Source organism: Balaenoptera borealis, assembly GCF_965194805.1.
Source record: "Balaenoptera borealis genome assembly, chromosome: 8".
Classification (NCBI taxonomy): Eukaryota; Metazoa; Chordata; class Mammalia; order Artiodactyla; family Balaenopteridae; genus Balaenoptera; species Balaenoptera borealis.
This window is the reverse complement of record NC_138865.1, coordinates 42,009,792-42,023,733: the sequence shown is the minus strand read 5'-3', so window position 1 is coordinate 42,023,733 and position 13,942 is coordinate 42,009,792. Positions and strand designations below refer to the sequence as shown.

The window sequence follows — 13,942 nt, the reverse complement described above, 5'->3', positions numbered from 1 at the left end:
TGATAATGAAAGCCTATGACTAGACAACATACAGTGGCAGATCAACTGCATTTTTACTTATCACGATCATTCAGTTTCTGGAAAGGTAAGTCCTTTGTCAAAAATAACTTTCGGGGCTTCCCTGGTAGCACAGTGGTTGAGAGTCTGCCTGCCAGTGCAGGGGACATGGGTTCGAGCCCTGGTCTGGGAAGATCCCACATGCCACGGAGCGACTAAGCCCGTGCGCCACAACTACTGAGCCTGCGCGTCTGGAGCCTGTGCTCCGCAACAAGAGAGGCCGCGATAGTGAGAGGCCCGCGCACCACAATGAGGAGTGGCCCCCGCTTGCCGCAACTGGGGAAAGCCCTTGCACAGAAACAAAGACCCAACACAGCAATCAATCAATCAATCAATCAATCAATAAAAATTTAAAAAAAAACAAAAAAAATCTTTCCAGGGACTTCCCTGGCGTTCCAGTGGTTAAGATTCCACACTTCCACTGCAAGGGGGCACACGTTCGATCCCTGGTTGGGGAACTAAGATCCCACATGCCGTGTAGTGTGGTCAATAAATAAATAAATAAATAAACAAGCAAACATTAAAAAATTTTTTTAAAAAACCTTTCCATAACCATCTTAAAGGTTAAAAATAGAAATGATTTGCATTCCATCAAGAGGTCAGATCTAGAAAGCTGAATTATTTCTGCTATCAATTTTCAAAGGCATGGACTATCTATCCCAGTTGTTCTAAAGATATCCAAATTCTCCAAAACTTTAGGTTGTCGGCAATTACTGCACGTCAAACACAGAATCTGCTTCTATTAGAACAGTTGTGCTAACATTACTTATCACTACTCCTGATTCTGTGCTCATGCTGCCCGCTACACTACTCTTATGTTGCTATAAATCCACCAAAACCCAGCTCAAGCCTACTTGTTCAATAAAGGCTTCTTGGATGATGCTTCTATTCTTTCTCTCTTTTCTTACCTAATCTCTATCCTGTTTCAGCATTTAATCTTAACGCACTCTGTGTGTTTCACAACACGATGACATCACTACATCAATGACTAGCACCTTGCTTTAGGTAACACTTAGCACAGGACTTTAACTCCACCTACGCACTTCAATCAATGGGGGACAGTTTACAAATGTGTCTATTGGTACACTTGTGCACATGCACTCACATATACATAAGCGCACACAAGTGCCCAACTCCCAAGCCCAAAGATTCTGACTGGTCTTGTGTAGAATCTGGTATAATTTTATTATTATTATCATTATTAATGTTATTAACTAAAGTTTTCCAATGATTATAAAAGTATAGTAGGGTTGGAACTTCCCTGGTAGTCCAGTGGTATAAGAATCCGCCTTCCAATGCAGGGGACGCTTAGTTCCTGGTTGGGGAACTAAGATCCCACATGCCATGGGGCAACTAAGCCCGTGCGCTCTAGAGCCCACATGCCACAACTAGAGAGAAGCCCGTGTGCCTCAACGAAAGATGCCTCATGCCGCAATGAAGATCCCGCGTGCCGCAGCTAAGACCCAATGCAGCCAAATAAATAAATAAATAAAAATAAATATTAAAAAAAAAAGTATAGTAGGGTTGAGAACCACTGCTCTAATATGCTTAACAAACAATTCTTACTCCAGTTTCTCAAGACGTTGTCCACAACAAAAAGCAACATACCTGAGGGATGCTGTAAGAAACAGAAACAAAAACGGAAACTCAACTAACGTCTTATCTACGCTCTCAGTGGCCTATGATTCCAGCAAGTCAGCAAGGACATCACATCAGTATACCAGTGGCAGATGGAGGAAAGGAATTGGATGGCTCAATCAAACTTAGGGGTATTACTGGGCCCTCTCAAAACAGAGACAGCACCCTGCCTTGGGTCTGTCCGACCGACTTCAAGCACTGATACCCTCTCAAACACTATCAACAATGGCACTAAAAATGTCAAGTTCCCAAGCCAGTTATACTTGACATCACATGACTATGTAGAGTAGAAGACAGCAATGAAAAGTTTACCTATTCAATTCTCCACTTTTTTAGGGAACAGCAAAGGATTTTGAGTCAAGTGGGAGAGGGTGATTATCATATATCGTATTCATAAGAAATTCCATTTCTCAACTGTAGATTTCAGGTAAAACACAGCAAAGAATGAACCAAAGTAATTGTCACTAGGGAAAGTTGTGGATCTGTGTTTATAGTCCTTCCAACCTCCCCTCTGCCAACTCAGAACTGCCAACACTTGGATAGGAACTTGAGTTCACCATTCTGTAGCTACATTCTTTCACGTTCTATGCTCTTTTATTCCCATCACCTATCTTCATATGCTTCACTAAAGGTTCCTAAACTTCTTTCTGATGGGAGTTTAATTCTTATGGGAGCCAGAGTCATATATGCAGCAACAGATGTCATTGTTTCATTGAAAACTCATTCAAATTTTTTTTAAAGATTTATCGATTGATTGATTAATTGATTAATTGATTGCTATGTTGGGTCTTCATTTCTGTGCTAGGGCTTTCTCTAGTTGCGGCAAGCGGGGGCCACTCTTCATCGCGGTGCGCGGGCCTCTCACTATCGCGGCCTCTCTTGTTGCGGAGCACAGGCTCCAGACGCGCAGGCTCAGTAGTTGTGGCTCACGGGCCTAGTTGCTCCGCGGCACGCGGGATCCTCCCAGACCAGGGCTCGAATCCGTGTCCCCTGCATTAGCAGGCAGATTCTCAACCACTGCGCCACCAGGGAAGCCCCTCATTCAAATTTTTAAGGGCCTCTACCACATAATTTTTTGGAATAACAAATAAAATGCAAAAAATGTAAGAACCTAGGCAGACCCAGAAAGAACTGGTCTTGCGTATTAGCAAGCCAATACTCACAAACATTAGCATTTAAGTAAACTGGAAAACAAATGAAAATTTAACATCTTAAGTATAGAGACAGACTTTGAAACAAAATCCAAGAAAAAAAATCATTAGTAAGAAGGATGCCTAACTAAATGATTATGACTAAACTAATTCATAATTCAACTAATCATAAAGAAGTATTTTTATCTTCATCCAGAAAACTCAGTAGTTGAATTCCACATGGCATCATCAGATATGTGCTTGGAAATGATCACATCATTGTTCTCTGGACTGAGATCTAGTACAGAAATTTTTATATGTAAAAAATAGTCATAAGGCATGTGTCATTCTAGAATACATTTGTTCATGCGTACATTCCTTAAAATCCCACACTGAAATAAAAGTGAGTTACCAGACTCTGAGGCGGGTAGGGATTGACGGCAGTGGAGATGCCAGTGCCCTGTGCCATCTGATTGCTGTGCTGAGAATTTGTGAAGACAAGGGCTTGGCCAAAGCCCTGCTGTTGGGAAGTTTCAAAGGAGTTGACTTCTGAGGCTTGACTGTGAGGAACAGGTTTCTGGAGCAAGGCTACCAGATCAACACTAAGCAGACAAAAAAGCAAATGAAGAATTGAGTCATAAGCAAATCTCATCAAAAAAATGAATTTGAGAAGTAAATCAATATAAAGGAATAAGTTCATGCTAAAAATAATCCCAGTGACAAAAACCTTTGGAAACTGGAGTTTAAGGGAGCCAAAAGCAGGGAATCAATCATCCGCTGCACACCCCTCCTCCCCAAAAAGGCATACCAAGCCACAGAGACTGAAACAGGGCTTTGCAGAGAAGAGAAACGAAAAGGTGCATTAAGATGTTTCCACAGATCACGGATCACCACAACAAAAGCAACAATGACTGCAATTACCAAACATGAAACACACTCATACTATGTCATAATATTGACATTCAGTCCAGTACATGTACAATGCTTGGTGTCAGTCTATTTATCTCTTGTAAAAATAAAATACAGTGTGTGTGTGTGTGAAAAAAAAAAAAAAAAAAGATGTTTCCACAGAAATGGCACGATGACAACCGATTTGAAAACCTGGAGCAACTGAGTACACTTAAACAGTTCTCTCAAGTTTGGCTTGTTTCCTTTAGAATATTTGGCTACCTTTATCACTTGAAACCAGTCTCTCTTAAACTTTCCTAAAGGAGAGTGAATCCATATTTTTGAGGAATGAGGACCAAAGCCGTACTAGACCACTGAAGCAGTCTGACATTTATCATAAATATTCCTATAAGTTCTGCATTCTATCCAATAGTACATTTACATTTATATAAATCTCATATAATTTCTCTCTTAAATATTTAGGAAAAAATGCACAATATATTAACAAATACTCTGTTAACTAGAATTCTTATAATGTCCCCAGAAAGACAAGAGATTCAAATTTGAGAATCATGGTCTTACAACCTGAAAGCATGAGGAAGAAATATCTTCCAAATAATATACTACTTGACATGGAAATGAGCCACTAATTTCTCCACAGGATGACCTAACATGATAATTTGCTCCATTAAATCTTTTTAAAGGCCAGTTCCCAGGCAGTTCTCCTAACGGAAACTCTCACCATGCCAGTGAGGCAGATTCTGGAAGGTCAAATAATTCAAAACTCACTTGTGATATATAGCAAAGTTCCTAGGCCTAAGTTTTCCTCCTTATACACTACCAACTCTCATGTTCCCATAACCAGATTGAAGTTATGGGATCTAGTATTTTGGACCCCAAGGTAATGTTCTAACTTATGACAGCCTAATTCTAGGGATACAAATCCATGGTGGTTATATTGCATATGACCCATCTTAAAAGTTCCATTACTAAAAAAACTAGAACCAAGTTCGATTCCAAAAGATTGATAAGATATATGCATGAAAAACAGTCCAGCACTGTCTTCTGAAAAATAACCATTGAAAAGGTCCACTTCTTATTTTTTAAATGAAAATGATCCTATCAAATTCATTGAGTATTAAATACAATGCAGAAGTTATATCCGTTTAAGGAGAAATTCTGAGCAATTCACAAAATATATTGCAAGACATAACCTTTGATCATTTTTATTTCCCTATAATGAAGTCTTATAACCATCACATTTAGCAAGAGATTGAGCATGTTGGGTTCAAAACTGTCTTCAATGCTCAGATGTCATATATATCAAGGCTCTCATCCTTCTAGATCACTGCATTTTGAAACCATAGTAAAAGATTTTTAGAGTTATTGTAAACACTAGGATGCAAATAAATGCTTTTCAATAATTCAATTTTGCACACATTCTAACAATGTTTCTATTACCCCAAAAGCTCCTTCCCTTTCTGTAATCTACGAAATTAGTAGATTAAAACTAGTAGAACCCATATAAAATGAGAAGTTTGTACTACCCTGAGAAGATCTAAATAAATGGTATTATATGAAGAAACCAAAGGATAGTTTTGTTAAGTTTATCTGTCAAAAACAGTATGCTTACAAAAGTAAAAAAAGAACCACTAAATAGATTTAACATTATCTCTGTCACAAATTCTAACACAAACATAATTGCTATTTTAATTCATCAGTGATCATAACAAATTAGGAAATGATGGAGGCTCTGTCAGCTCACCAAGTAAGTTAGGGATAAAATAAAAGTCTTACACAAAAAAGAGAAAAAACAGAAAGAGAGTCAAGAAAAGGGTAAAAAATAGAAAGAGATCTGAGGAAGAAAACAACTCTCCTGAGGCAAGAAGTTTCAATTATGCTTTGAATAAAAAACAGAAGGTGGGGGAAAGCGTTTACCTTTGCCCAGGTGTGACATGATGCTCTGCTGGAACAGATGAGGAAGTGAAGACCTTTGTTTCAGAAAGCTGTAATGAAAGGATTAAAAATATTTTAATCTTATTTTAATCTTTATTTTAATCAAAATGTATCAAATTCCTGACAATTTTTAGTCACTGGGACTCTTATTCTAGTTCACCCAAAAAGTGGTCAAAGGAAAAGAAATATACAAGTGATCATGGCACATAATTTTCTTATGGTGAAGATAAATTTAGATTGATAATTCCACATCAGAGAAACAAGAAAGTGAAGTAGTAAAGCCAGACCCTTGTGCCATAGTTCAAGTCCCCATTTCACTATCCTACTTCACATTATATAAAATGAGAACACCAATAAAAACCACCACTAATGTTACTATAAACACCAAAAAGGAGTAGGAAAGTTTGAAAAGGCAAAATAATTGACGTTCTCTTTCCCCAAACACAGATGGTTTTAAGTATTTTATTAGTAATAGGTTTACTAGTCATAGATTTCCTTACTGTTTTTATCAAAATAATTTTATTCAGGTGTAACACATACAATAAACTGCGAATATTCAAACCGAATAACTGAATGAGTTGTGTCATATGTATATTCCGTTAGACCATCACCAAATCAAGACAATGAACGTATCTATTACCCTAAAAGTTTGCTCCTGTCCCTGTGTAATCAATTCCTCGAGCACTCACTTTTGTCCCCAGGCAACCACCGATGTGTTTTCTGTCACTACAGATTAGGCTGTATTTTCCAGAATTTTAAGTGGAATTTTTAAACATGCAGTCCTTTTTGTCTGACTTTTTTGACTCAACATAACTGTTTTGAGATTCACGCATATTGTTTTAAGGTACTTTTAAGGCACACAGGATAAAATTTCTTGAAACCTCAACTGACATTGTTGAAAGGCAGGCTCTTTTTATGTTTTCAAAGTGGGGCATGGGCTTTTAAAGGCTGATATTGTTGATCTAATAACATAATGTGAAAAATTAATGAAAATGCTATTTGAAGACTACTGTAATTCTTAACAACACTAAATGTCTCAGAACTCTGAAACCCGGCATAAAATCAGACTTCCTAAGACACTGATGTTAAGGCAGGGGCAGAGCAGACAATAGATGTTCATTCTCCGTAAAAACAAAAAGTGCTGAATTGATTATACTGTTTCAACAAGAAAGGCTTATGCTATGTTGCACCCTAATCCAAGGTAGTATCTTAAGAACTCTAAGGAATCCATTTTTGCCTTAAAGAATCTTACAAATTAAGACAAAGAGAGAAGCAATTAAGGAGTAATTCTATTAAAAGTAACAATAGAGTAGATCTAAAGCCTTGAAAATAGTAAGTTCAAGGAAAATGAGAACTACATTTATCACTGAAATCCTATCTAACCCGGTAGAGTACAGAAAATCGCAGTTTTCTTCTCCTAAGCTCTAGAAGGAATTTAGGATTTGCATTTTAGATTACTCACCTTTCAATCACCATTACTTTGTATATGTCAGAAAACTTTGAAGTAATTTTGATATTTCCTGAGAAAAGAAGATGCCCAAATTCCCTATTGTAATTCTTTTCAGTAATTATATTGTGATTCAATATGGTCCATACAGCAGAATATTACCGCCTATATGTGTGTACATTTGAACTGCTTGTTAGCAGACTTACATCATAAGACCTCATCTGAAGCACAGAAAAATCCCATCAGTTAGGCATGACAGTTATTATGATATTTGTTTTAGGGATGAAAAATAGGAGGCTCAGAAAGGAAAGATGCCTCATCCGAGGTCAACAGGTCAACCCAGCTAGAATTTGAATGTGGGTCATCTGCCCTCTGACAGCCTGTTGACTTTCTAACCTGCCTACTGACCCAGACAACAGGCAAGGAGATATAAAGCTTTTAGCTCTGGAAACCTTTTTTCTTCTCCCAACAAACCCTTAGCAAAAATTCTAGTAACACAAAACATTTAAAAGTAGGACAGCTCTGTTTGAAATAAGGTATGGTGTCCACAGGCTGCTCATTCTCACTTCTTATCATCACTGGTACCATCCCTCCACTGATTCTAATAGCCACCCATCTAGTTCAGTCTCCTCAGATTACAGGTAACAGAGAGCCCACTGACATCATACCCCAAGGACTTATGGTTAGTATGTGAGAGAAGAAAATTAAAAACCCTAAATTTCCAAAATTCCAATCAAATGAGCATATCTTTCTTTTTCATACCCTACCTGCCCCGCTCATTCCCTAACAAGTCAGATAAAATAGTGCTAAAAAGAAAGAAAGCACAAGTGCAGTTTTGTTTCTTTTTAAAAAATGTTTGTGAGTACAAAATGGGGAGAGGGGGAATAATCTCGAAAAGAAAAATAAACTCTCAAAGTCTGGGTCACTTTATGCAATTTTGAAGGTCAATACTTGTAAACCCTTTATTCTCTCCCTTCCAATGTCAGCTGTAACTCTCTAACATTTACATACTTTTGTTCTGGGCCTTAAGAGTGAAACAGAAGAATGGTTAAGATATCTTTTGCTGCACACAGAACCTAGAGATCAACACTACCCAGAAGCTAGTACAGTATATTCAAAAATGTCTGTGGAATAAATGAATACAAAAAGAGCCAGTCTAGTTGAAAAGGGAATTGGTTGGGCCTAGAACCAGAATGATTTATTCAGGTTAATTTCAACTATAAACCCAAAACATAGACTGTCTCCTTTAATAAAAAGGTTATAAAGAGGAAGTATCATTCACAGGCCAGGATAATAGCATCAGCTAGTTATCAGGCCAAATAAAACAAAGATAGAGAAAAAATGATGTCACTCCTATTTAACACCTGTTTTTTTTTTTTTTTCTTGGCCGCACCACGTGGCATGTGGGATCTTAGTTCCCTGACCAGGGATCGAACCTGTGCCCCCTGCATTGGAAGCACAGAGTCTTAACCACTGAACCGCCAGGGAAGTCCCAACACCTGGTCATCTTTAAACGGTTGCTTTAAAATCAAGTTTCTCAAAAACCTGAAAACACCAACTTCCTTCTGAGAAGCATCTGCTAAAAAAAACAACATGGTAATCACAGAAGTCTGAAAGGGAGCCAAGAACAGCCGTAGGTGTCTCAAGCTTTCCTCAAAGTACATGTGCCCCTACCAGAATCCAAAAGAAAGATGGTCAGATCTGGTGCTAAACACTTACATCTTCAGTCCAGTCTTCCGTTGTCCACTCGTCCACAGAATTCTTCCAGGCCCCTGTTGACAATCACAGTTTACACCACAAAGTCAAATAATGTCTGATTCCAAGTGATTCTCTATTGTGTATGGCACAAGATATATCACATATATCATTTAGCAATATAGTTTACAATCCAAGAAATATGAGGCTCTTAATCTATCTCAAGAAAATCAGTCATGTTTTCAAATGCAACTTGGCTGAGTACTATCCACAAAAACTCAAAAGCAATGTCTCAGATTGCTTTTGGATGATATCCAAGCAAGTCTGCCTTAAGAAAGAAAGTATGGCACAGCACAAATAAATATGTTTAACAAGGAGTTCCTTATGATATATATTATTTAAAAGAGAACACAATTCAGTGTAAGGCAGCTCTGCTTTGGGCCCTCATTTCAGGTGGATTATCAAATTTAGAGAAGTAGGCTTTTCTTTTTTTTTTTGGCTGTACTGGGTCTTCGTTGCTGTGCGCAGGCTTTGTTGTGGTGAGCAGGGGCTACTCTTCTCATTGCAGTGGCTTCTCTTGCTGTGGAGCATGCGGGCTCCGTAGTTGCAGCACGTGGGCCCTAGAGCGCCTGGGCTCAGTAGTTGTGGCTCATGGGCTCTAGAGCGCAGGCTCAGTAGTTGTGGCGCACAGGGTTAAGTTGCTCCGCGGCATGTGGGATCTTCCTGGACCAGGGATCGAACACGTGTCCCCTGCATTGGCAGGCGGATTCTTAACCACCGTGCCATCAGGAAAGACCTGAGAAGTATGCTTTTTATATTAGTTCCACTGTATGGTTTCCTAATAGGTCTCCAGCAAAGCTAAATATTAGTCCTATTCATATAAGGTCTGTGGCTATTAACTCCTGATGAGCAGGTACAGAAAATGTGCTCAAACAGTTCTTACAGAACAATCATTTATACATAAAACAATTAAACGCTTTAAAGAAAAGCATATGAGCTTAGATATGCTGACATTAGTGCTCAGCGATCCTGTATAAGTATATTCCCATTATTTTAAAGCATACGTGCAAACACATACCCAGATAAAATGCTTTTAAAAAGAAGCACACCAAGATACTAACTATAACCACCATCAGGAAGTAGGATTGTGAATGTTTTCAGTTCCTTCAATGGGAAGAAATAAGTTGAGCACCTGCCTTACAATGAGGTTTGTGTGTGGGAAAAGGAAGGGCATACCCCTGAAGGAAAAGGGCAGATGAACAGATCTAACTTCCTTGGAATCATGTCAATAACCTAATAACTAAACTGATGGTGTCACCTAAGAAAAGAGTCCTTTTCTATGGAATGCTTTCAATAGGATGTCCCTAATTTAAGATTGATCATGGCAGGACTTCCCTGGTGGCGCAGTGGTTGGGAATCCGCCTGCTAATGCAGGGGACATGGGTTCGAGCCCCGGTCCGGGAAGACTCCACATGCCGCGGAGCAACTAAGCCCATGCACCACAACTACTGAGCCTATGCTCTACAGCCCATGCGCCACAACTGCTGAACCTGCGCTCTGGAGCCCATGGGCCACAACTACTGAAGCCCGTGCGCCGAGAGCCCGTGCTCCGCAACAAGAGAAGGCACCGCAATGAGAAGCCCGCGCACCACAACAAACAGTGGCCTCCGCTTGCTGCAGCTAGGGAAAGCCTGCGTGCAGCAACGAAGACCCAATGCAGCCAAAAATAAAAATAAATAAATAAAATAATGTATAAAAAATATATTAAAAAAAGAATAATAATTGCTAAGTTTAAAAAAAAAAAAAAGATTGATCATGGCAAACAAAAGTAGAATCTATGGATTTATGGAGCATGGCTCCTTGTAAAATACCACCCAAGATATGCTACTCTGTGGTTATAAAACGGAGATGTTTCAAACCTGAAAACATTCTCTGGTGTGTGAGAAACCTACACACACCACTTAGAGACTTCACCTATACTGTGGATCACAGGGAATATGCATTGCAGGGAAGAACTCCCTGCTCTTCTGTCCCTCTCAATTGCATGTATCCTTGAAATAACAGTAAAGCTTGATAGATAAAGGTTTCAATATTTTTTAGAATAAATTTATTTATTTATTTTTGGCTGCATTGGGTCTTCATTGCTGTGCGTGGGCTTTCTCTAGTTGCGGCAAGCGGGGGCTACTCTTCATTGCAGTGCATGGGCTTCTCATTGCAGTGGCTTCTCTTGTTGCGGAGCACGGACTCTAGGCGCACGGGCTTCAGTAGTTGTGGCATGCAGGCTCAGCAGTTGTGGCTCGCGGACTCTAGAGCACAGGCTCAGTAGTTGTGGCGCACAGGCTTAGTTGCTCCGCGGCATGTGGGATCTTCCCAGACTAGGGCTCGAACCTGTGTCCCCTGCATTGGCAGGCGGATTCTTAACCACTGTTCCAGCAGGGAAGTCCCAGGTTTCAATATTTGAACTGACAATCTAATCCTCTGTTTTGGCTAATTTATCATATCTTTAAATGGTTTCCATAATTTCTCCAGAAATGTCACAAAACAACTATCAATTTATGTGCCCCCAAAACATCTCTTTGAATTAAAACATTTTCATAAACGAAAGCAGAAAGACATAATAGTTTAAGGGAAGAAACACAAGGTGCAATTAGTCCCAGTCAGAAATCAGTACTGGAACCTGCATCTCTAGACCTCTGCACAGGCCTCTTAGCACACTGTACGCAAAGCTAAATGAATCCAAGGCAAGCCATCCACCTATACTTCACTATCATCTTCCTTTCTTAAGCACTAACTAGTGCCTTTCTTAAGTACTAATACATATTCTCCAACCTTTTAATATATTTCCTTCCAGACTTTTGTTTAAGTACATGCATAGTGTTAAAAGTTTACAAGTGGACTAATTTCAAAGATGGCCGGTACACAGTGGTCTTGGTGCCGCCTCCATCCAACTTACCCTGTGTTCATGCTGTCAAATTCATCATAGGAGACAGTACTCTAAAGACTGCAAATTCTATAAAAAGCTGAGGCTCATGCTAACCAGATTTAGGAACACTCTAGTCAAGAAATAGAAAAAGCCTCAAAAATCATTCATAAAACTTTCACCTTCAAAGCAACTAAGATTACAACAGCAAACAATTTATGATGAATTTTCCTTAGGAACCTTTCATCATCAATCATCAACCAACTAATACTGGGTTAAAAGCCTACATGTAAAGAAAGCATGATGCTAGGTATCAAAGTCATATCTCACTGAAAAGACAAGTAAAAATTTAGGGAGTGATCAGGGTAGTATATCACTGAATGATATATAAATTACATGAATCTGATTAATACACTGGAAATTTACAGGATGAAAAAGTTACGGAAAGCTAGAATGCTAAGAGAAACTTTATGGGGAAGATGAATCACAGCAAAAACCTTGAAGGCTGGAAAATATCTGAACAGATATTTAAGAAGGGATATTTGGGACTTCCCTGGTGGTTCAGTGGTTAGACTCTGCGCTCCCAATGCAGGAGGCCCTGGTCAGAGAACTAGATCCCACATGCCTCAGCTAAGAGCCTGAATGCTGCAACTAAGACCTGGTGCAGCCAAATAAATAAATGAATGAATAAATATATATATATTTTTTTTTAAAAAAAAGAAGGGATATTCCAGGGGAGAGAAACAATGATGAGGCATTACAAAAAATAACAAAATATTAAAATTAACCTAAAGTTTAGAACATCCTTTTTTTCCCAAAAAATGTGTAAGTTGTGGCAAAATACTTATAAAATTTACTACGGTAATCATTTTTTAAGTGTACAATTCAGTGATACTAATTTAAAACACACATTCTTATACATGACATGTAAAGAGACTGGCCTACCACTTAAGAGTGGAATATTATGAAAATAATTAAAACGCGAACTTAGACATGTAGAAGAGGATAAGAAGCTGAGTACATTTAAATTTACTTATTTTATTTATTTTTGGCTGCACTGTGTCTTCGTTACTGTGCGCGGGCTTTCTCTAGTTGCAGCAAGCGAGAGCTACTCTTCGTTGCGGTGCGCAGGCTTCTCATTGCGGTGGCTTCTCTTGCTGCAGCTCTAGGGGCTCTAGGGAGCGTGGCCTCAGTAGTTGTGACGCACGGGCTTAGTTGCCCTGCGACATGTGGGATCTTCCCGGACCAGGGCTCGAACCCGTGTCCCCTGCACTGACAGGTGGATTCTTAACCACTGCGCCACCAGGGAAGCCCCTTGAGTACATTTAAAAGCAGGCAGAAGACAACGTATGAAATTGTAAGCAGAAGTCCAACATGGTAAGGTGTTATGTCAAGCAACAGAGGGGAAGTCCCGTGTCAGCAGCCAGGGTCAAGCTGTCGCAGTGACCCACCCTAGACACACAGACTCTAAAAACTACATGACATTAGATACAGAAGAATACAGAGTCAGGTCCTAATCTTATTTTGGAATATTAAAATTTTACAGGAAGACCTTGCCCCCCATTGTAGACCTACAGACCTTCACATCAAACATATGAGAAAAATTCAAAGACATTAATTTATTTTTAGCTTAAAACAATAAATTTGAGATGTATGCTTTATGTTCAGTTTAACTTGGTGTTAGCCCTCTATCAAAAGGACATATAAGGCAGCGTTGTAGAAAAAAGGACAGCAGTGATGCAAAAATCTGTGTCACCTTGAAGGCCAATGTGAAAAACACTTCCATTATCAAAAGTTGATAATTATTTTATCAAGCAGCTGTAAAAATATAGTTTACAAACATTAATCTGATGAAATTTTATTAGCTAGCCTTGATAAAAATGGAAGATATTTTAAGCATTTTATCAGATTCTTAACTAAGAAATTAAAAAAAAAAAAATCATACCTTTGAGTCCAAAAGAATTTTTGTTTGGCAGATTCTGAGCTACATTTTGAGCATTTGATGCCAGTTCTGTGGATCAATGTAAAATGGAAGGTTTTAACATATCACAACAATTAAGGTATTCATCAGAAGAGAAATTGGTCAGCAAATTAAACGAAGGAAGGAAAGCATCAAACTAAGTATATGCTGTGTGTCCAAGGAAAAAGAAACTTACTGCAATCCATGCTATGACAGACTGCTGTGGTCCAACTATGAATCTTAACAGCCAG

General features: G+C 38.9%; 1 protein-coding gene across 19 annotated transcripts in view; it reads right to left on the bottom strand.

Moving 5' to 3' along the window:
- Positions 1 to 13,942, bottom strand: part of UBAP2 (ubiquitin associated protein 2) — a 124,976-nt gene that overhangs the window by 27,324 nt on the left and 83,710 nt on the right. For 15 of the 19 annotated variants that reach the window (XM_082402408.1, XM_082402410.1, XM_082402409.1 and 12 more), the window contains 4 exons: positions 13,677 to 13,742; positions 8,836 to 8,888; positions 5,652 to 5,719; positions 3,238 to 3,427 (listed from right to left, as the gene is read on the bottom strand). In XM_082402408.1, the coding sequence (XP_082258534.1) occupies positions 3,238 to 3,427; positions 5,652 to 5,719; positions 8,836 to 8,888; positions 13,677 to 13,742 (377 nt within the window). The remainder of the gene's footprint in view (positions 1 to 3,237; positions 3,428 to 5,651; positions 5,720 to 8,835; positions 8,889 to 13,676; positions 13,743 to 13,942) is intronic. The other 4 variants (XM_082402395.1, XM_082402402.1, XM_082402401.1 and 1 more) reach the window with 1 other exon arrangement.